The 24677-nt window shown below is 43.8% G+C and overlaps 1 protein-coding gene across 1 annotated transcript in view; it reads right to left on the bottom strand.

The window, feature by feature from the left end:
• Enthd1 (ENTH domain containing 1) overlaps nt 1-24677 on the bottom strand; it is a 153839-nt gene that overhangs the window by 57372 nt on the left and 71790 nt on the right. Inside the window, 1 exon segment of the mRNA XM_008851215.1 lies at nt 15047-15170. Coding sequence (XP_008849437.1) covers nt 15047-15170 — 124 coding nt within the window.

Genomic DNA, 24677 nt, shown 5'->3' with positions numbered 1-24677 from the left:
TTATTTGTTCATCATCAGCTGCTTTCACCAAACAGAAGCTCCTAGAGAGCAGACGGAGTCTGCCATTGCTTATTGCCATAAACTCATGCCTACCACAGTGCCTAACAACGGCAGGAACCCAGTAAGCATTTGCTGAATTAAAATCTAGTTTCTTGGGGCTAGAGAGTTGACTCAGTGGTTAAGAGCACTTGCTGCTCTTCCAGAGGACCAGAGTTCAATTCCCAGCACCCATGTTAGAGTGGCTTACAACCCAGTGGCTTACAACCACCTGTAACTCCAACTCCAGAGGATTTAGTAGCCTCTTCTGGCTTCCATAGACACCTGCACACACATGCATATACTCACACAAAAACACACCTGCACACATAAATTCAAATTTTTTAAAATCATTTTTTAAAATATTTTATTTGATTTTATTTTATGTGTATGAGTATTGCCTTCATGTATGTAAGTGCACCCATGTCATGCAATGCCCGCGGAAATCAGAAGAGGGTGTTGGGTCCCTTGGAACTAGAGTTACAGATGGTTCTTAGCCACCATGTGGGTGCTGGGAACTGAACCTGGATCCTTTGCAAGAGTAGCCAGTGCTCTTAGCCACTGAGCCATCTCTCCAGCCCCAAATTATAAAGATTTAAAACTAACTTCTCAATCTTTCCTTCTGGAATTTTACGTCTATTTTGCACTTAATATCTCATTGATAGCTGTTCCAGTTAACACTTAGAGAAAGTTGAACAATCTCTGGGCTTTGTCTTTAGTTTATTAACTCGTGGTTTAGTGAGCTCTTACCATATTGCCAATCAATAAACAGTATCGATATTGACACTGAATAGGATTTGGTTTCGAGGAAGAATGGGTGAACCTGAGTGCTTCTCCTCTGAGTCCCCATCTGCCTTAACCCTCAGCTCATCCCCAGGCTTCTGCTTCTCTCTCTTCAAAGTCTTATCAGCTCCTCATTAATCCAGTAACCAAGGACTGAGTCTGCTATATACTGTGTGCTAGCAACTGGGGACAAAGGATGAAAGAAGACCGACTCTCTATCCCCACAGCTTCACACACCACTGACCCCAAAGCTCTCCCCAGGCACAGCCACCACTGCCCAAGAAGATGTCCAGAGATGAAAGACTCAATTCACAACAAATAGGGCTAAGATGTAGCTAATGTGCAAGGCCCTGGGTTCAATCCCCAGCACTGCCAAAACAAACAAACAAAACAAACACAAGGCAGATTAGTAACAGAAAGCTTTGGGGAAGTGAATTGGATTAGCTCCTATCTACTGTTCCCAATGCTTAAGTTTCCAGCCCAGACTGAGAGCTGCAGAGGCGACGGGGGAGGGGTCAGGCAGTCTTGGGGCGAGAGGTCTTATACCCTAAACCTGTCCAGGACAAAGCCTTGGGAACTGAGGGACCCAAGGAGGGACTAGTCAACCAGTACCTTTTGGCTGACTATAAGCTAGCCGCTGTTCCAGGCAGCAAGCATTCAGCAATAACAAAACGTAAAAATTCCTTTCACATTGCTTTCATCCTGAGGTCAAAGGATTTCTGCCCATTTTCCTGGTGAAGACTGGCAGGGCTCTTCATCTAACAGCAGAGCAGTAGACAGGAAATGTCAATGGGGGTGGAGGTGGAGGTGGTGGGCAGCATATGAGTCATCTACCTTGCTGGCTTGAGAGACCGCCCAGCATCTAGAAACTGGTGGTGGGAGAGGGAATTGATGTGCCATCACTGGGCGCCTGCCACACTGGGGATGATTCTTGGGTTCAGAGAAGACTGAAGGGAAGAACTCAATGGACGGCACCTGGGCCCATACTACCCCCCACCTTCACTGTACCTGCGGACATTATCTCCAATTCACCGCGTTTTGTGCACTCACTTCTTTCAAACAGAATTCCTTTAGCTAATGCAACAATTAGATGTCAACCAGAGATGGGGGAAATTCTATGAAGCTCTGCGGGGGGCAAACCCCAGCGGTGAACTCCAACACTTCCATTGTGCTGTGCAGGCTGCTCTTCCTTTAAAAGCTGTGATGGAGCTTCTTTGAAGACACTTTTAAAGCATATGCAAAAAGCCCAGGATGAAAACCCTGTGGATGGCTGCATTCTACTTAGGGGCATTTCAATGCCACTTACTCACCAAGAAGCATTTAACAGAGTACTTACTACACAATAAGCTATAGGTTTGAGGCACAGTATCTTGCTGAGCAAGACTTGGTCTAGCTCCCAAAATTATGGTCTAGTGGGTCTGCTGGCAGGGAAGCAGGGCCTGCTCTGAGAGCAAGGAGGAGCAGCGGCGGCGGCAAGCTGTGCCCTAAGCTTGCTGGGAAGGCTTCCTGGGAGAAAGGGTATCTTGCTAAGCCCTGAGGACCACAGGAGTCAGACCAATGAAGAGGGGAGTGGGTAGGGACAAGGCCACAGAACATGAAGTCTGGGAAGCAGGGCCCTGAGCGGGACCTCCGCGTGGGAAGAGGGGGAAGGTGGTGACAGGTGACAATTGGGGGGGGCAGCCCAGAGCCTATCTGACACTTCTATCTTGCCCACCTCCCTCCATTTCTTTACAGCGAGCGCAATCTTCCTCCAAACATGTATCGGGTTGTATCACATCCTAGCTTAAAGTACCTCAGAGGCTCTCCAGTGGTTTTTGGACACCATTGAAACCCCTCAGTGTGGTTTATCAGGACACTGGGCATCCATGACATTTTACCCAGAAGATCCAAATTTATGGCCTATACCAAGGCCAAGATAATTATTCATCCTGTCCCCTTTCACTGCCGGAAGCTTCCTAGTTTGGACACTAAATATATGACTCCCTTTATACATAGCCATGCTCACTCTCTGACTTCACCTGGTACCCTTGTGCTACCTCCATAGACCTCAGACCTCCCTCAGCGTCTTCTAGTTCCTCAAACCTGCCTGCCGGCTCTCCCTGGCCTCTCACACCGTTCACCTGCCTGACACAGTCCCTGTTCACTTGGCTTGGCTCCTTCTGCAGAGTAGGTAAAATAGTGTTACGGGCTGCTTTTCAAACAGTGCACTGTAAAACCAATTTTGTGGGTCACATGTTTTTTTTCTAAAAAATGAAGCTGACAAAAAAAGATCAGAATAGAATATCAGTAAATACTGTGTTGTGAAACTGAGACTTGTTTTGTGCATTCGTGTGTGTGTGTGCGTGTGTGTGCGTGTGTGCATGTGTGCGTGTGTGTGCGTGTGTGTGCATGTGTGCGTGTGTGCGCGCGTGTGTGTGCATGTGTGCGTGTGTGTGCATGTGTGCGTGTGTGTGCATGTGTGCGTGTGTGTGTACGTGCGTGTGTGTGTGTGTGTGTGCGTGTCTGCGTGTGTGTGCATGTGAAGCATTTCTGGCTATGGGTCTTTGTCAGAGGGTTTGAAACACAGTCTAGGCCCTGAGATCAAACTGGTTTAGTCCAAATGTTGACCCTGACCATGAGCAATTTATGTAAACATTCTGTGTGTAATTTCCTCCTGCATCTTAGGATTTTTATGAAGATGAAGTGAGTAAAGACATTTAAAAGTGTGCCCAGCACAAACAGCATTAGTGTTGGCCACTGGTCATCACCCACCCCTCTAGTTCCAGCCTGCACAGTGCCTTCTCCAGAAATCCTCCCTGACCTCCCAAGGCAGGGCTGGATGCCCTCCTGTGACCCACTGGGTCCTTCCCTGTCCTAAAATACACTCATCCATTCCTGGCGAGGCCTGTCATTTCCCACCAGCCTGAAAGCTACTGAAAGGGGAGGACCTTATTGATTTTTGTTTCCTTGTTGAGACAGGGCCTTGCTATGTAGACTTGGGTAGTCTAGAACTTGCTCTGTAGACCAGGCTGGCCTTGGACTTGTGGCCCTCCTCCTGCCTCTGCTTCTCAGATGCTAGATCATAGGCATGTGTTGCCATACCTAGCAGGATCTCACTAATCACAGGCTATCTGGCAGATGCACAATGCCTGCACACAGTAGGCACCTTGTAACTTCTGTGGTTTGGACAATGTAATCACTCACGATAATAAACATACATCCATTTGTTTCATTCAAGTAAGTCAACCTGGCACTTACACACCTGAGGGATCCCAGTCATTTTGATAAAGAACCTATCAACTTAGTTTACATTAAACTTTATTCTATTAATTCAAACTGTCAAGGAGTGTGTATGACATTTTTATAATGTATGCACTCAGCGGAAAAGATTGGCTGGGTTCTTGACCTAAAAATTCACAAACAGTTCAAAGGTCTGTATATCTTAGTGTTTTTTTTTTAATCACCACAATGATGAAAAGAGTTGATCACTACATGATAAATGAAAGTTGGCATTTTAAAAAGTTTTTCTAATATATTCTCTGGTAATTTCATGCACAATACACTGTATTTACATCATATCTACCCCACCTTCCTCCAGTGCCTCCATCATAATGTGGTTACTGCCCTTCAGTCTTCATCGACTTCCATGGCAGGTGATGCGGTTTTGTTCTGCCTATCCATTCATTTCCATGAAAGCCTTTAATCATTTCATTTATATCCTTTTTTCATGCATGAGTCATGCTTTCCCATATTTTTAAAGTAAAAAGAGAGAAAAGATAGTTTAAAATAGGTTTAATTGGGTTTCTTAATACCATCCACATTACAGAGTTACTATGTTGATAGCCTCCCAAATTCCTACAGTTAGTTCTATAATAGCGGGCATGTTTTGCGATGCTCTGTTGATTGACATAAAGGCATTTTCAGGGAGAGGTGAAGGCAGGTAACTGCCCTCAAAACAGAAGGCATTGGTACACTCATCCAATTCATGAGCAACACATGGAAATTACATGTTCCTAGCAATGGCCAAATGGCAAGGTAGAAACTGGTGCTGCACATGTAGCGGACTCACTATGACACCTCGGGGGGGGGGTCACATGCCTTGAGATGGGCTCATAAGCTACACTGTATGTCAGATGCTGAGAAGTGCTGTAGAAAAACAGGCATCGGGGGAGAGAAAGAGTGCTGCTAGGACAGGAAGATGGCTGTGATTGTGTAAGCCATCCAGTAAGGCCTCCCCGCACCTGTAACATCACAGCAGCACAAAAGAGATGGATGAAAAAGCAGGATGAAAAGTGTGTGACTGTGCCATGTGAGAAACACACACACACACACACACACACACACACACACACACACAGAGCCTTTCCTGGAGTCACTGGAAGCCAACACTCAGAAAGAATACACTGGCTTCCCATATCTTATTACACACTGGCTCTGAAGGGACACTCATTTCTCTTCCAACAATGCCATTTCAGTCTGCCAGCCACCTGAGGAATCTATAGAAATCAGGTGTCATAGGAAGTCTTAGGCTGGGATCTACGTTGCAACAGGTCTTCTAAATCAAACACCATGTTGTTCATGGTCTCAGAATGTGCAGGGAACATGTGCTTTTCATGATGGGCAGAATCCTTGCAGTGGAATCACTGCCCATGCAGGGTAGGCTACAGAGCCCAGGCAGAAACCCATAATTACACCACACCACCCCATCTTTCTGGGAAAATTGCAGAGGTTAGTGCAGTCATCAAAGATGTGGTAGCTGGGGTGGTGATTTTTAATACTCCAGTATAACAAGCCTGTGTTAGGAAGCCAGTACTGTAGAGGATGGCTACCAGTGATGGCAGATACAGTCAGGCGGCTCTGCCCATCACTGTGCAGCCCAGTTAACTTTACTAGAGCAAACTAACACAGCCTTAGTATCTAGTGTTCAGCTATCAGCCTCCTAGTCTTAAGCACAGAATCAACTTCATGAGACAGGGACGACGCCATACCTTTACTGCCTTAGAGCTATGACAACTTTGCTGGCTGCTGTTTTCTTTGTTTTGAGACAAGTTCTCACTCCACAGCTATTCCTCTCTGAATAGGCCAGGCTGGCCTTGAACTCACAGCAATCGACCTTCCTCAGCATCCTCAGTGTTGGGACTATAGGGTAAGCCACCATGTCCAGTTTCTGCCATATGTTCTAGGGACTGAACTGCCTCCGTTCTGACTCCAGGCTTGACACTGGGTTTCTCCACTGACTACATAATGCTAAGTGGATGTGCCAGCAACCTAACATCACTCTGGGTGCTCTATGCACACACAAGGTGGGAAAGCTCAGGCCCTGCCCTGTCTGTGACAGTTTTAGAGTTTTCAGTGACCTAGAGCATGAGAAGATCCTTCATAAAGAGAGACAAAATGTTTGCACCTTGAATTGCCCAACATAAATGAAGACGCCCACCATCGCCTGACCTGTCTGAAGTCTGGAGGGCATGGTGCTCTGTTCTCACCAGTCACTGCCTCTTCTGAGCAAAGACCACATCAAAGCAAGGCTCTGCAGTGGGTCTGGGCTGCTGATCCCAGAACTGTACAGCCTATGGATCCAGTGGGGCTGCAAGGGCCCGAGGCAGACAGATGTTCACCAAAACCTCATGTGCCCAGTAGGAAAATCACAGTGCTGGCCTCTTTGGCCCTGGAGTGAGGCCATGCCTCTGCCTGTGACAGTACTTTATCAACAAATATGCTCAGAGAGCACAGTGGTGCATGCCTTTAAACCCAGCACTCAGGAGGCAGAGGCAGGCAGATCTCTGTAGGCAAACCTGGTGTACATAGCAAATTCCAGGCCAGCTGAGGTGACAGGGAAACAGTCTCAAAAACCAACAACAATAAAGGTAGTTGGGGTAAAACTGTTAGTAAATCTCCATAGATCTGCAAATGCCTACAATAAATGTCTCCTACTGGCCAAGGGTTGAAATCAAGCTCCTCTTAGAGATACCGACCAGGTCTTGGTCAGGTCTCTGGAGGCCCTGGCTGTGCTGTCATTTGGCAGTGTGCAAGGTCTGCATGGCAGGGAACAAAGTCATACAGGAAGGGCTGGATTTGCCAGGAAAGAAGCAAATCTGCAGTTACTCACAGGTGATGTGGTTTTCAACGTGAGAAACTCAGAAGAGGCTACATAGAAATCAGAAAAATTGCTGAGTTAAGCAAGGGCTGGTGATAACAACCAACGTACAAAAATAAACTCCATTTGCATCATCAACAAACAGAAACTTATCAAATGAGGCCTTTTAGAGCCACAGTGAAAAGAACTCATCCTCAAGACCCGACGCAACTGATGAGGACAGCGATCAGTATAAACTGAAAATGCACTGATATGCTCAGCCCACCTCACATCACAGCCACCCTGCGGAGCACCAGGCTTCACAAGACCAGGGCTGACTGGGACCTGCAGCTCCCACTGCTGCCAGCATCACCAGAGACTATCACATGGCAAATTGCCAGCCCAGAGGTGACCAAAATTCAGAGTTGGAGGCAAAGTTTTACATTCTCCTCAGAAAGCTGAAAAATTACCAGTTGGGAATGTACTCATATTCAGTACTAGGACCAAATCTAGCCAACGTCACATGATACCTGAATGTCCAAAAACCTAAAATGTATTAAATAAGAACTAAGTGGATGGGATGATTTGCTGTTGCAGAGATGGCCCCTTTCCAAACTGATTTAAAGACTGACTACTGTGCCAATCAAAACACCGGTGGGATTTTTAAGGAACTTGACAAGTCATCATGCAGGAAAGCAGTGAGGAGGAAACAGCCACTCCCGGTGAAGGAAAAGTCATCAAGAATCATTACAAGCGTAGACTGCTGGGAACTATTTACTGGCACAGGTGTGTTCCTATACCTGACATCTCCAGACAGAGCCCAGGAACACATCATATCCAGGAGCATGGTGCTTTAGAACATGGGTGGCATTGCACATCACTGGGGAAAGGACAGACTTTTCAACAGAGGATTCTGGGACAGTTGTCCATCCAAAAAGGAGAGAACTGGACTCCTACCTCAGTCATGTGCCAAAGTCAATTCTGCATTAGTGACTTAATTGTGGAAAGCAAAACTTAAAAATCAGGCTACATGGAATCATCTTCATGACCTCAGGACAGGGAAGAATTTTTAAAGCTAGAGAAGATGCAAAAGCACAAAGTGAAGACTCAAACTCTGCCTCACTGAAACTCAGAACCTCTGCCTTGTGAAACCTCCATGTGAAGTGTATAAAGACCATTTGGGAGCTGCAAAACTGTGTACAAGACGGTGCTCAGTGTCCTCAATAAAGAAACGCCTACAGACAAGTTAGGAAAGAGACAAACAACCAAGCAGAAAAGTGGCCCAAAGATATGTGCAGACTCTGCACGCGCGAGGAAACACGAGTGAGTCAGACCTGTGAAATGCTTCAACACATAAGAATATGCTCAATTTCATTTCCAAAAACTACAGTTTAGAGCAAATGAGATACCAAGGCTCACCCACTACTTTGAGGCTCACCCACTACCTTGGCAGCTTTTCACACGTGACAAGATCGGGGTCTGGTGAGGACTTGGAACAACGAGAATACTGGAAAACAATTTGGCATGCTAGGTAACTTCAAACATGCTTGTGTCTGACTCCTTCGTGTCTGACTCCCAAACCTCCATCCTAGAGACCCTCCTGCTCATAAGAACCAGGAGTCTTGTACAACCTATGTGAGTTCATAAACAGCCCTGCTTGTAGTACAGAAAACTCAACCTCAGTACTGATGATAGCACAACCACACAGTGGAATACTATGCAGAAATGAAATAAATGATGACCATATGCACAGGTGAAGCTTAAGAATTCAATTCTCACCAAGTGAGAAGAATATGGAGCGATTGGAAATCCAGGACAAAAGGCAAGGAGAGAGGAACCGGATGGGCCGGAATAGCTTTCTTACTTTATTTTTGCCATGAGCTGAAGTTGCCAAAATCAGAACATGGAAATCAGAACCATCTGTTGCCAGGATAAGTTAGTAAACTGGACAGAAATTCAGAATAATGTATTTTGGAATGTGCATCAGTCATGGAGAACAGAAACAAAAGCCTACTTCACCTGTGTGGCAGAAATGGCATCACCTCACTGTTCACATAATGGTAAAAGCACAGACGAAATCTAAGTGACCATTAAGACAGTGCCAGCTTAGTAAAACGGAATACGTTATACGGTGACATATGATCACACTCACTGCAAAAACTGAAGCAGACTAGGGACAGAAAATGGAATCAGTGGGACAGAAGGGTGGTTAAACATACTTTTCGGTACAGTTTAAAGTCGTTCCAAAACAAGAGTGGGGAGCTGGGGAGACGGCTTAGCAGGCGAAGTGGCTCACACCGCAGCACCCACATTGATAGGTAAAGTAGGCGATAGATGTGTCTGGTTGGTCGGGAGAAAGCACCAGGACACAGATAAAACTCCAGCAGAATAGAGTTTATTAGCAAAGGAACAGTTGGGACAGATTCCCTTCCAGGCAGGGAAAATGTCTGCCCCCTGGTCGTGAGCTGGGGTCTTTTATAGGGGGATGCTTCTGGGGGGCTGCAGAAGGTAGGAAGATATATATTTTTTAAAGGTTAGGTGGTGGGTGTTGGGGGTGGAGCAGGAGAGTGGGACTGTTAAAACCTGCCCTCCTTAGAGATCAAAGAGGAAGTCTGCTGTGTTGGCCAGTAGAGAAAAGTCTGCTTTTGACTTCAAAGACCAAGGTGCTTTTCTCAGGGGCTTGAGAAACCCTGAGGCCCTCCTGGTGAGGGGGCAGGGCTATCTGAACTCTAACACACATATGGCTGCATGTGTCCATAACCAGCCCTGGGGGAGGGGGCAAAAACAGGTGGATTCCAGGGCTCACTGGCCAGCCAGTCTAACCAAAATACTGAGCTCCAGGTTCAGCGAGCCCTGCACCAAAGATGAAAGCCGAGAGCATGAGGAAGATACCTCGTGTCGGCCACTGACTTCATGTCAGGGAGACTGTGTGCATACACAAAGCCAGTGAGCATGGACTAGTCTGCAAGCACTGTGAGCTAGCTGGCTGGCCAAACCCTGTTACAAACACTCAAAACCCAGATGGACTACATGACTCAAACTATTAACATATAATAATGGAAGAAACTGTCCTATGAACTTGGTATGAGGAAAGTTTGTGTGTGTGTGTGTGTGTGTGTGTGTGTGTGTGTAGGCATCTGTTCAAATGTGTGTGGAAGCTCGAGATTCATATTGAATATTTCTTCTCAATTGTTATCTGCCTTCATTTTAAAATTTTTTACATGTATTTGTGTGCTTCCATATGTGCACATACACCATGGCATGTATGTGGAGGTCAGAGGACAGCTTGTGGGAGTCATTTCTGTCCTTCCACATGTAGGTTCCAGAGATAGAATTCAGATTGTCAGGCTTGGCCACAAGCACCTTTACTGGGCTAAGCTGCCTAGTCAACAAGCTCTGGGGATCCACCTGCCTCTGCACCCCCTCCCAAAAGTTAGGGTAACAGGTGAGCACAGCATCCTGCCAGGCTTTTTACTTAGGTTCTGGGAAACTGGAGCTCTCTGCTTACATAGCAGGCATGTGACCCACTGTGCCATCTCCCTAGCAGGAGGCTGCTCTTTGCCCTTTAAAACACACACACACGCACGCACGCACGCACGCACGCACACACACACACACAAGCTATGAAGGAAAAGAGTGAAGACAGAAAACCTAAAACTTCCACGAAGATGTCATTGAGAAAGCTGAAAGACAGCCACGGCCCAGACAGATTTGCAAAACAAATCACGAACATAAATTATACGTGTGTGTGTGTGTGTGTGTGTGTGTGTGTGTGTAATGCCACAAAATCAGTTCAAGTGAACAACAAACAATGCAAAAGACAAACAGGTTAATTATATAAATAGGCAAGTCACAGAGGAGGGGATAAAAACACCCATCAATACGTGGAAATATTCCAATTATCCTGGCTATGCAATGCAACTTTATACAAGTGATAAAAATATAAGGCTTGAAAATATGAAGCCTAGTTGAGGGCATGAGGGGATGGTGCTTTCATATACTACAAGCTGGAAAGCAACCGGCATTGATGGGGGCTGTTTGACAGCGATAATTAAAATGAAGATGGGCATTCAGTACAGCCTCGGGTGTCATTTCTAGAAATCTACCCCAAAGAACACTCACATATGTGTATGAGGATATTCACTGAAGCAATTATAATAGCAAAAAAAATAAAATACCAAAGTGCCAAGCAGCAGAGGCATAAGCTGTGCACCCAGATATTACAGGACTCAAGAGGAACACAATACATCGCTGAGCACTGAAGAAAAGCCAAGTGGTGTTCCTCAGCTCCATGTAAGCTTCAGGAAAAAATACGGAATCTTGTTCTAAAACAAAATAACGTTAACTGTATATATTTCACAATATACATGTACATAAATGCACAGAGAAACGTCTAGAAAATAACCACCAAGTTGTTAACAATTAACCCTGCAAAGACGATGGTGTTGGTGTGAGGGATGGTCAGGGTGGGTAGCAGCATTATCCAGATTTTCCATTTTTCTTCAGATTTTATTTGTATTATTCTTAATTATGTGTATATATGTGTGACTGTGTGTGGGTATGTGCACTGAGTACAGGTGCCCACAGAGTTCAGAAGTCATCAGATCCCCTGGAGCTGGAGATATATAGGCAGTTGTTGTTACGTGGGTGCTGGGAACTGAACTCAGGTCCTCTGTAAGAGCAGTACCTACTCTTAGCCACTGAGCCATCTCTCCAGCCCCTTGAATTTTTGAAAGGAGTATATTCATTTGTTAACTCAGAAAATAATGAAGCATCATTTATAAAAATTAAAATACAAATTTGTAAATTCCAATATAGAGGTACGGGAAAAGCCCTATGGGAACATACTGAAGGGAGAAATTAGCTTAGCTACAGAAAGACTTTATACCAGTCGTGACACTTTCTCTGGGCCTTGCTGTTTGAGTAGGGTTTTGTCAAGTATTTGTAATTTGACAGAGGCTGGCAGACATTTTCCAAACACACATGCCTACATATACCATTATATATTCCATCCAATGCTTTCCTTTCAACATGGCATTGATTCTCCATGGGGACATAGAGGTCTACATCTGTGTCCCCTGAACTTGGACAGGACCTTGAGACTAGATAAACAGAGCACAGTGGCTGTGTTCTGGCAAGGCTTCTGAGATGATTCAACTTCTACTGGATAGATCTCTGCTTGCACAGAATGCTGGCCCTGGGAACCCAGCCGCCATGCTGTGAGGAAGCCCTAACTAGCCCACGTGGACAGACCAGACAAACAGGGTCATGTGGAGAGGAACTGAGGCTCCCAGCAGATAGCCAGCAGTGACTGCCAGACTCATGAGGGAGCAAGTCCTGGGAGGATTCTGGCCCTGGCCTTTGAGCTCCCCAGCTGAGGCCCAGATATCCATCATGGAAGAGACAAGCCAACCCCACTGTGCCTTGCCCTACTTCCTGACCCACAGAATCCATGAGCATAATAAGTGGTATTTTACGCCAGAAAATTTAGTGCGGCATGTTATACCAGAACAAAGACATGCTGAAGAGAAGAGGCCAGCACATAACGGGATGTCACAGACCACTGGAATACTGGCAGTTTTGAGTGATGAGGCCAGAAAGATTGTCTGGGATCAAACTATGGAAGTTTCATACGATGATACGAGAAAAAAAAATTAGATTTCTTCCATTGGCAGGGGAGAACTGTTGACAGCTGTGAGCTGGGGAGTGAAACGCTTAGGATCTGCACTGTAGCAAGTCAAGAGAAGGCTGGAGAAAAGAAAGACTCAAAAATAGGAAAAGGGGCTAAGGAGATGGCTAGTGGATAAACTGCTTGCCTCACATAAAAGGCATGGAGGCCGCCTGTAATCCCAGCAGTTGGAAGCAGAGATGGGTAATCCTTGGGGCAAGCTGGCTAGCTACACCAGTAAGAATCGGCAAGCTCTGGGTTCAGTGAGAGACCTTTCCTCAGTAAATAGAGTGGAGAGCAATGGAGGAATACACTAGATGTCAGCTTCAGTAAAGAAGCTCATCTGAAAATGTTACATATGTATGATTCCAATTTTATCACGTTCTAGAAAAGTCTATGGAGACTGTGAAAAGACCACTGACTGCCAGGGGCTGGGGGAGGCAGGAGTGCAGAGTGCAGCGCAGAGAGGCCTGGGGCAGTGGGGGAGCCTCGGTGAGGTCCTGCAACAGTGTAGACATACCATGTGAATGTACCACACCAAGAGTGATCCCTGATTAACGACAGACTTTAGACAATCGCGTCAATACAAGTCTGACTGTAACAAATGCACCAGTCTCGTGTGGAATACCCATAGCTCTGCTATGCTTGCGTGGTTTGGGGGCACATGGACATTGCATTTGCTACTAAGTTCTGCCGTGAGTCTAAAACTGCTCTCAAAAAGAAAGTCTATTTTTAAGATGTCATGGGGGACAACTCTTCGGCAATGTTAGAATACAAACAAGCTCTCCTCGCTGCTCCTCCTTCAAGCTTTTGGATCTGGGCTGTGTTTGCTTAGAGTGTGTTGAAAGAATTCCAAGCAAAGCCAGACGTGATGGCCCAGGCCTTTGATCTCAGCACTCAGGAGGCAGAGGCAGGCGAATCTCTGTGAGTTCTAGGCCAGGGCTGCATGGTAAGACCCTTTCTCAAAAACAAAAAAACAAACAAAGCCAAAAAACAAGCTGCCTAAAAACTGTAGCCATTTGTAGCAAATTATCTATGGAAATGCCACCTTATCCAAATATCACCATAACCCCAATTTTTTGTTTTTTGTGCTTTTAAAAATATTCTCATTCTCACATTCTCACAACTAGCCTTCTAAGAGCTATTTATAAATGTAAGCTCGTAAAAGAAAATAAATCTATATTAATACATTGCAGCTCTTAAATTTTGGATGCTACAGATCTACATAAGGAGAAACTTTGAGGTGCGTGATCCAAGAAGAGGAAGGCAGAACTCAAGCCATAAGGAGCCTGTGCTGCAGAAAAGGACACCAGAGTGTGTAGAAACACAGGACATGAGGGACGAAACACTGTGAGAGCCTCTGAGTGACACCTTGGTGAAGCACGCTCATCCTATTTGCTGAGAAATTTGGAGGCCACCAGGATGGCCTCCATGGTAGGCTTAGCATGCATGACACGGGGCCCTGACTCCATCCTCAGCATAAAAGTGTACTGCAAACTGGGGCTTTATGAAGAGCAGAGACAGGATGGAGTGGGAGTCAGACCCCAGGGGTCTTGACTAGCAACAGAATCCAGCTGGAACCTAATGGCATCATTACTGGAGGCTTCTTTGGTATAATTTTCTATAATGTTATACTGTTTCTCCCGCCCCTCCGTTTTTCTCTTTAATTTTTTGAGACAAGGTCTCACTTTGTAGCCCTGACCAGCCTGGAACTTACTATGTAGCTGAGGCTGGCCTCAGGTTAGTGGTGACCCTCCTGCCTCCCAAGTGGCAGTGGTGGAATTACAGGTGTCAGCCATGTACCTCACTTGCCAAGGTGCCCTTTTCGAATGTTAATTATTCAAGGCTGATTAAGTGATGTGTGGCCCTATCATCTTACCTTTTCACATTTTCACTTCGTGTCTGCTTTGGAACGATCTCATTCATTAAACTTCATCAAAAATAAATTAATAAAAACCTAAATTTAATTTTCTACTTCTTTAAAACTTTCATTAAAATGTAAGGCTTAAAAGAATAAAAATAAAATGGAGATCTTTTTAAAGGTTAAAACATCATTTAATTTATGTCTTATACGGTTTATAATGAGTACAATATTGTATAACTGTAATAATTCAACTGTAAACCTAAAAATTTACAGCCAATTTTGAAAGAGATGCATCCTACCTCAGGAAACCGTTATTGAATATGTCAATTGTGTTGTAATGATATGCTTCTTCTAAGTATGTTGTTATTAAATAAATCATTTTTAAAAATTTAAAAAAAAAAGAATAAAAATAAAGGTGCAGAAAAAAACTTAAGGCTTGTAGATTTTAAGACAATAAAAGAAAGAAAAAAACGAAAGACACAAAATCCACAAACAACTGAGAAAGTAAGGTTGTGGGGCCGCACGTGGACCGACCTCCTAATGCGAGTCCTGCCGCTGAGGATCAGAGGTAAACAAATGCTGTGCGGACTTCCTCTCCATTTGCATTTCTGAATAAGTGTCTTATCCCAAACCAAATTACCTGCATCCCAGAGGTTACAGACTTCTGCCCCCTCTTCTGACAACCATGAAGCTGGAGAGGTGATGGAAGGAGGGATCGGAAATGAAAGTTGCTTTGGATATTCATCATGCAATAGCGTCAGGTCCTGACAGGAAACAAGAGAGAATTCGTGCATTGAAAAAACAAAAACTGGGCTGGAGAGGTGGCTCAGTGGCTAAGAGTGCACACTGCTTGTGCAAAGGATGCAGGTTTGGTTCCCAACACCAACACTGGGCAACTCACAACCACCTGTAACTCTAGTGTCAGAGGATCTGATGCCTCTGGCTTCCATGGACACCTGTACTCATGTGCACAAACCCAAACATGGACACATACAATGTACACATAATTTTTTTAAAAAAATCACATTTGGCCAGGGGCTCCTCCCAAGTCCATGTAACCCCTGAGGAACAGATCCTCAAACGGCCCTAAAAGTAAAAATAGAAATAATCATCAACTGTATGATCTTAAATACTCAAAAAGAAGTATAACCAAAGATTAAAAGGGCTAATATAATTTTTTAAGAGTCCATATGTATAGCTAAAGGCTACATAACAAGCAACAATGCCAGATAGGAGATACTGTCTTTTGAGTTGTTGGCCAGGGTGGCCAAAGGGACTCCCAGATAGTAACCCAGCATAGAACTGGGAAAATGAACAGCAGACCCCAATCTTATCTAAAGGAATATTGACAACTGATTGTTCTAGACGAGGACAGCTGACCTTCCTAAAACAAAGACCTCTAGATAGGCTGACTAGATTCACCAGATGGACAAGTAGTGGGGAACGGCTGGGGGTGACAACATCACAGCGGGCAGTTGCAGGGATAACAGAGTAGAATGGCTCTAGTTGGGGGGAGGGAGGCTATGGGAGGGTGCCATATGGGAAGTGGGTGTACAGTTGAATAAGATGGTTTGGGGTGTTCTGTGTGATACACACACAGACACACACACACACACACACACAATAAAAAAATGAATTATATTTGAGGAGGAAGCATAAAAAGTTATGTCGTGTTAATTAGTAGAGGTGATAAACATTACCATTGAAATCTACACCCAATGACTTTATAGACATACACAGGCGCCAAGGATCCAAGTGCAACCAATTATGACTAGTAATAATCAGATACGTACAGATTAGAGATGCGTGTGCCAACATCTCAGTGTTATGGGCAAAAAACAATGAGTCTTTCTGTAAGAAACGGTATATTTTAAAATGAAATGGAGATCTTTTTTAAAGGTTAAAAACTCATTCAATTTTATGTCTTACAGGGCTTATATTGAGTTCAATATTGTATAACTGTATTAATTCAACAGCGAACCTAAAAATTTTATAGCCACTTTTGAAAGAGATGTATCTTTGCTTTGGAAACTGTTAATGAGTATGTTAAAGCTGTAATGAAATGCTCCTTCCAAAAAACAAATAATAATAATAAAAAGAGAAAAAAAATCACATTTGGGATCTGACATGATTCAACCAAGATACAGAACATTTCTATCACAATCCCCAGGATCCTTTCCTGCGGCACACCCTGCCTCTGCTCCTAAAAACCTGTTCCTCCTGTCTGTGATTTTGACATTTAAAGTGTTATATAAATGGAACCATGCCATATGTGACCCTTTTGAGATGGGCTTCTCCACCCAGTACAGTTCCTAGAGATTCACCCAGGTGGTTGTGCACACCACAAGCTCCTTCCTTTTCACTGCTGAAATGCGCCAGCACATTGATGTTTCACCCATTAAAGTACCTCTGGGTTGTTTTCCGATTTCTTTTTTTAAATATTTTATTTATTATTTTTATTTTATGTGTATGTGTGTATTATTGCCTGTATGGATATAAGTGCACCCATCTCATGTAATGCCTATGGAGGTCAGAAGAGGGTGCTGAAATTTATTTTTATGTGTATGATGTATTGCCAGCATGTAGGTGAGTGCACCCGTGTCATGCAATGCCCACAGAGGTTAGAAGAGGCTGTCAGATCCCCTGGAACTGGAGTTATGGACAGTTGTTAGCTCCCATGTGGGTGCTGGGATTCAAACTCAGGCCTTCTGCAAGAACAGCCAGTGTTCTTAACCGCTGAGCCATCTCTCCAGCCCCCTGGTTTTCGATTTTTGTTATTACAGATAAAATTGCTGTGTGCAAGATTTTTGTATGATGTGAGCAGGTTTCTTTATCTCTGCGATAATTACTAGGAATACCATTGTTGGGGTGTATGGATGTCACGTGTTCCATTTTATAAGAAACTATTTGTTTTCCAGTGTGACTGTACCATCTCACATTCCCCAGTAAGATATGAGTATTCTAATTCCTCCACATCCTTATCAACACTAGGTGCTGTCACAGTTTTTATTGTAGCCATTCTGATGTGTTTAAGATTTACTTTCCTAAAGGCTGGCAGCCTTGACCATCACTCCCAGCATTTCTTTATTTCTGCACCTGTTGAAATGGCCATATTACTTTCCAGTCTTCTAAATTCGTTTGCCGAGTTTTCTCATAAAGAGATGCTGATGTCTATCAAGTGCTTTACTAAATCAAGTGAGATTATCTTATGATGTGATGAATTATAGGCGTTCATACTGACATGCCACCAATTCGTCTACCAGACTGTAACAGTCTCTTCCGTCTTCCATCCTCATCTCCTCTTCCTTGCTAAAGGAAGTTCTTAAGGATAGCAAGATGACGCAAACAGTGTCCATGGTTACCTGTTGGATTCAGTGCAGACCAAACCTATTGTCTCAAAGCAAAAATACCAACATCACAGAACAAAAATACCAAATGAATGTTAGGCACATTTATTTCATTTTATACTTTAGGGATTATGTTTTATAACAGAGCAAAGCTTTCCAGGTTCTCAGTGACAACTCTGAAAACGAGATAAATGCAGTAAAAACTTAGCTTCTCTTCTTCCTTATCCTATTCCTCTGTCTCATCAATGGTTTCTTATTTGTTTGTTTGTTTGTTTTTGAGACAGGGTCTCCCTGTAGCCCCAGTTAACCAGGAACTCACTATGTAGATCAGGCTGGCCTTGAGTCACAGATTCACCGGCCTCTGCCTCTCAAGTGCTAGGATTAAAGAGGAGTGCCACCATGCCAGACTGTCATTAATGTCATGGTTTATTTTTACATGTTAGGTCTTCAATATGAGCAAAAGCTAAGAATGGAACTGAACACAAAAATACTCTGCCATATAAGCCATGTGTTAGAGGAGGAACCATGTTTATGAAAAATAAGGGACTGGAGAGATGGCTCAGTGGTGAAGAGCACTAGCTGCTCTTGCAGAGGACCTGGGTTCGATTCCCAACAACCACACGGTGGCTAGCAACCATTGGTAACTCACACTCCAGGGGATCCGATGCCCTCTTCTGACGTCCACAGGCATTGCATGACATAGGTGCACTTACACACATGCAGGCAATACACTCAAACACATAAAAAAAAAAAAGTGATAGGGGCTGGAAGACCTGGGTTCAAATCCCAGTGCCCACATAGCAACTAACAACTGTCTGTAACTCCAATCCCACAGCCTCTTCTGTCCTCCACGGGCATTGCACGACATGGGTGCACTTACGTACATGCAGGCATAACACTCATACATATAAAATAAAAATAATAATAAATTAAATTTAAAAATGGATATCTAAAGTTTCTCCATTTATCAAAGCAAGCTCACAGTATATAAGTATTAAATAGATATGTGAAAGACTAAGGCATAAAATCCAGGATTTTTGTTACAAAACTCAACATACTCTCAGCACACACCTAGCAACTGCACTCCTTGTTAGTTATTTGAGGACAAAAAACATGCTAAACAAGAATCTACATACAAGTTTTATACATACATGATTTTAAATCTACATCCTGTGTTTACAAAATAAACAGTGTACTTGTCTTTCTGTGTCTGGCTTACTTCACACAAATGTCTGTGGCAGTTTCTTCATGATTGACCAAATTCAGAACAAGCTCTGGGAGGTTAATGGATGAGCTGTAGTACCATTTAGTGATAAAAGAAATACACATTTCTACATATTTAGTTATTTCCAATGACTTTCACTTCTCTATGTGTTGAATGTGTGCGTGGTATATGCACATGTGTGTGGCATATTGTATGCACACATGTGTTGTATGTGTGTGCACACATATGTTGTGCATGCATATGTGGTATGTGGTCTATGTGTGTATGCATGTGTAGTATGTACATGTGTGTTGTATGTGGCATATGCATGTTTATGCATATGTGTGTGCAAGGGTATGTGCACATGAAGAGGCCAAAGGAGGACGTTGGGTGGCCTCCTCTAGCTCTCTGGGCCTTATTCCCTGGAGACAAGGTCTCTCACTGAGCCTAGAGACCCTCATGTCTGCTCTTCCCCTGTCAGCACCACAGTTACAGGTGCTCATGTGTGGAATGACTGTTCGAGGACCAACTTATCCACATGCTCTGTGATCTGTTTGTTTTCCTACTGTTCACTGAGCTTGTTTAAATTTAACTAGCCTTTAAAAACAACAATGTCTGATATAATTAAGTTACAAGCTAAGCTGAACACACGGCTCTAACCTTGTCCCATGTCCCTACCATGACTCCAAACAAGTTGCGTGAGATGTGGCAACTAGACCCAAGACCATGGGGACACAGTGAGAACGCCAAAAACAACACACCCCACACGTGTGCTGGAAATGTGTGTCTTAGGGTCACCGACCACAACAAACGGACCACTGGGGTAGAGTGAGGAAGGCTCTGTGCTGAGGTGGAGAGGACAGAGCAGGAAACCTCTCCACCTTCTGGTCATTTTTGCTGTAAACCCAAAATTGCTCTAAAATATAGTATTTCTTTAAAAGGAGACCTTAAATGAAGTCTTTGACTAAGAAAAATCAAAGTGTACTTAAACTTTAAAATAAAGGAAAACAAGTGACTTTGACTACATAAAGTTAAGAACTTCTAAAGGGCAAAAAAATGAGAAAAAACTAAGAATGAATAATAAACTGAGAAGTTAATTCTCCACTTTTAGAAGTTGGTAGGAAAGGGCCAGCGAGATGGCTCAGCAGGTAAAGGTGCTTGTTGCTAAGCCTGATGACCTGAGTTCAATCTCTAGGATCTACATGGTATAAAGAGAGAACTGACTCCTGAAAGTTGTCCTCTGACCTCCAAGGATGAGCTGTGGCGAGTATATGTCCCCTTCCCCACCCCACACCCACAATAAATGAATACAATCAAAAACTTTTAAAAGGAATTGATAAGAAAGGGGCTCGGTTGTAGCTAAGTGGTGAGAGTGCTTTAGGCACTGGAGGCCCTGGATTCGATCTCCAGCACAAAATAAATACATATGAGAAAGATGAAATAACTCATGAAAAGTTGTCAATCTTATATATAATAAATGAAACAAAATTCTTCTACCCTTCAACAGACAAAATGGAAGAATTTTGCTGATTCTCTGCATTTACACTGACTGGAGGAGCCACTTTGACACTCCAGGTGTAGACAGGCACGACTTTTGAGAGCACAATTTGGCAGCACCTTCCAAAACCAAACCTGAGCACTGTATAAGCTTCCAGTTTATACAGTATTTGTTCCATGCTGAGGACAGCATCATACAAATGTTTGTGTGAGGCTTTTAATAGAAACAATAAAAATACTGGAATGATTACCAATAGGGAATGATTAAATACACTAAGATTAATTCACACATCAAATACATAGCACAACTCTATGCACTGAGAAAAATATGTTCATTACCTGGACTTTCCTGAAAGAAGCCCATTTTGGAGCCTGGCACAGTGAATGATTACATTTATTATGTAGAAAGATGACCAAGACACATTGCTTAATTCTACGCAGCCTGGAGTGAAATATATATTGAATGATTGCATTTAGGCTTTTAAAATGTGTTGACACAGAAACTTTCTCCCAGAATCCATCAAACAAGCTGCTGGTGCTCGTTGCCTCTGCGGCGAGGAACCCCGGGAGCAGGGAGAGCAGAGACTCTGCCCTACGCCTTTTACTGCTCACGTTGCCTAAACGTTTTGCAAAGTATTTTCTAATTTAAAAACACTGATGCAGCAGAGAAAGGCAAACGATGGACAAACACAGTTAAGTGAGCGTTATTCCCGCTCTTCTGACAACGCTAATGAGTTCAGATCTTTGTGAATATGCTAAGCGGCACAGAAATAAACCAAAGGACAAAATGTGTATAACCCTCATTTAGCAGAAGAATACGCGGGACCACTGATCATCTGTCACTATCAAGTGGGCAACTCACAACTACCCTGAAGGTTTTGGTCGGCCTTCATTTTGTGTGAACCACTTTACTACATCCTTCCCCGGTTGCTATGGAAACATCTGCGACCAAAAAGAAAAAAATCACAACCTCATTGCTGAATCTCTTTAGGCAGGAAAAAAAGGGGCTTTTTGAGGTAGTAAATGCTACAAATAACCATATTTAGCAACTTTAATAACAACAATTCTGGACAGTATGAGGAGTGAAAGCAGACACGTGTCTATCATAAATATAAAAGCTTTTCTTAGTTTTGGAAAGTATCACTCAGGCAAGTCCTGTGTGACTTTTGAAAAGCTCTGTTCTGTTAGGAATTTTATTTGATGCTTTTAAGATAATTTTCATTTCATTTGTAGAAAGAGAATAGTTAAAGAGTTTTCTATAGAAGTTTTTGGCAGTTGTTTTTAAGCCACCTCACTCCACCTGAGCCCTGGACAGCACTGCCTCCTTGCTCAGCACAGGGACAGGAGCTGGCTGTTCACAAAGACACGTACCTTGTGGTTAGTTCAATGCAACTGTTAGCTTTACTGTTCAGCTTGCTAGGATTTGTTTTCTGCCACAGGAGCAGCTGCTGGAGAGGGCATCCTGGACTGCATCAAGCACTCCTGCAGCTGACAGGCCAGGAAGCTTATCAAGAGGAGGATGGGATAGTGCCTTGATAGTCAGGCCCTGAAAAGTGAAACTCAGCTCCTAAACTTATGAGAGGACAGCAATATTTTCCCACTGACAAAAGATATGTTATGATGTAAATCAGTAGCCAAGGGTTTCTCTACAATAAGTAAAGAAAAAGAAAAACAATAATTGTCAGGATTTAAAGACTAACACACGCAGTCAGGTGGCATTTTTATGTCTTTGGCTCCGAAACACAGAGGAACGTTCAAGTCTGCTTTCTACTGAAAAGCTATTAGGAAAAAAAATCAAATTTAAAATAATTTTGATCTCCTGTCTTATCTTTTAAAATAGTGGGTGTGCTTTTCATCTGGGCATTATTGTGCAACTAAGAACAGTGAGTTTCAGCTGTACAGCTTTCCAGGCTGCTACACAAGCCGTTAATCCAGTGCTGAAAAGGGCTGTGGAAAGGCTGGGAACACCACACAGCCTTGCGAGCAGAGGACCAAGAAGTAGCATTAGCAGGAAAGAAGTCAGTCACTTAAGAACAAACATCTGTCCACCATAAATAAAGGAGACTGCAAAGTTTCATATCTCAAAGAGTGTCCTTCCAGCTCGGAAAACATGCAGTTCAACAGCAATAACAGAAGTGAATGAGAACTTCACTAATCATCAGTCATGGGTGGAGCAGATTTCTCCCCAAGAGTTCTGCAAGCTCATGCTTTGGGGACACCTTTCTTCTCCAGATACCCAGCAATGAGGCAAAAGGTAGATGTGAAAATTAAAAAGACACAGCCATGCTTAGAACCCAGGCTAGCATGCTCATGGACACATATAGAGAACACGGGCTGCAGACCTTCCAGGCTCTGGGTCCAGGGCAAGGTAGAGAAAAACCAGTTCAGCTCTGGAGAGGGAAGTCAGATGGAAGATGTTCCTCCAAGACTGGAGAGCTAAGCATTGACTGCATGTGTGCATAAACACACACACACACACACACACACACACTAGCAGCTGAGCCATAGCACTCCAGGATTTACAGACCAGATCTGCAGCAGCTCTGACACCAGTAAAGGAAAGGACCCTCAAGCTGCCAGGGTGAGTCCTGAGTGTGGACAGCTTGCCCTGGGGGATGAGGAAGAGTAAGACCATACACACACACACACACACACACACACACACACACACACACACACGCCCTGACCCATGCAATAAGAGCTTGTCATCCAATATTCTAAAACAGAAAAAAACTGAGTTCACTGTTGACAAAATGAAAATAATAAGCAAATCTAAAAAGCAATAACACTGAGTACGTAGACTCCTCGAAAGCAAGCAGGAAGGACAGTGATTGGAAGGAGCAAGGTGGGAAGCTGTCGGATCTCCGATCCCAACTTGCCAGCTTCCCCTACTGGGAATGGCTAGTCTTTTTAAAGGGTATTTCACCTGAAATCTCATCTCCAACTTCTATCATATCTGAAAAGATACCATCATTTAAAGGAATAAGTAAACAAGGAGCAAAATCAAGGAAGAATGAACAAATATAAGAGATTCTAAAAATAAAGAACAGAGCTACTGGAATAAAACAACTCCCTGGATAGGGAAAGTTCCAAACTAGGTGCCAACAGAAAACGGTGGGCACATGGAGTGGGAGGCAGCCCAGGATGCAGCAGGATGTGAGGCAAAAAAAGGCCAAAAAGCAGCCAAAGACGTGGGAGATGGCAGACTAAATGGCCCAAATATGTACCAAACAGATACTAAGCAGAGGGACTTGGAAGCAATAGAGAAAAGATGATATTGAAGATCTATGTGTCAGAATTAAAAATCTGCTCTGGCACATACAAGTACAAACAGGAGCAAGGTGAATGTATGAGGTCTGAGAACACTGACGAAAGAACAGAGCAGGTGCTGTATGGTTTTGGTGACTCCCTCTCACAGAAACATCCCTGGGTGTACTGTAGAGAGAGGACATCAAAATGAGGGGGAAAAGGAGACAGTGTGCGCTTGTGAACTGGTCCATGTGCTCCTGGATGGGGCCGTTGCTGTGGGCCTTCTCGAGGCAGAAGGCAACAATGGTGGTGAGACGGTAAGGAGGAAGCTGTTGGAGTTGCCCCATCTGTTGGCTGCCCTGGCACCTGCTTCCGTGCCTGAATCTGAGGCTGGACTCAGAAGTGCCCTCTGGCCAGAGCAGAAGCACTGGGTGGTAGGGAGATGAAGCACTCACAGGGCTGACGAGGTGGGCTTGAGAAGATGCTTCTTTCTCCTTCCTGTTTCAACTCCTGGGTGGGAAGGTCTCCCTTTAAGGCTGCTTCTCCTTGGGGTGCTAAGGATAATGGCTGAGTGTGAGGCCTTGGTCCTGCAGTGGCTCTTCATGTATAGAAGAAGACAGAAGCACTCCCCACCACACAGTCAACTTCCCCCACCTCCCATTCAACCTACAAGGCGGATAGGGAATAAGATCTAGGTTTAGTGATCCTCAGCAGAGCTGCCACTCTCCAAGGTGGGCAGCCAGCCAATCAGCAAACATGGCTATTTCAAAAGAGAAATAAAAACAGAATCACAGATTTCATCAGCAGCACAGATACCAGAAAAGATAAACTAAGAAATTTTAAGCATAATAAACATTCTAACGTGAGCACAGAGATAAGCAACACAAAATAGAAAGATATGGCTGATGAAATAAATATTAAATATAAAAACAGAATCCTCAAAGAGAACACAGATGGGATAAACAATGGGGTGG

This window comes from Nannospalax galili, unplaced genomic scaffold (assembly GCF_000622305.1).
Source record: "Nannospalax galili isolate Female #2095 unplaced genomic scaffold, S.galili_v1.0 scaffold445, whole genome shotgun sequence".
NCBI classification, from domain to species: Eukaryota; Metazoa; Chordata; class Mammalia; order Rodentia; family Spalacidae; genus Nannospalax; species Nannospalax galili.
This window is presented reverse-complemented; position numbering and strand designations above follow the sequence as displayed.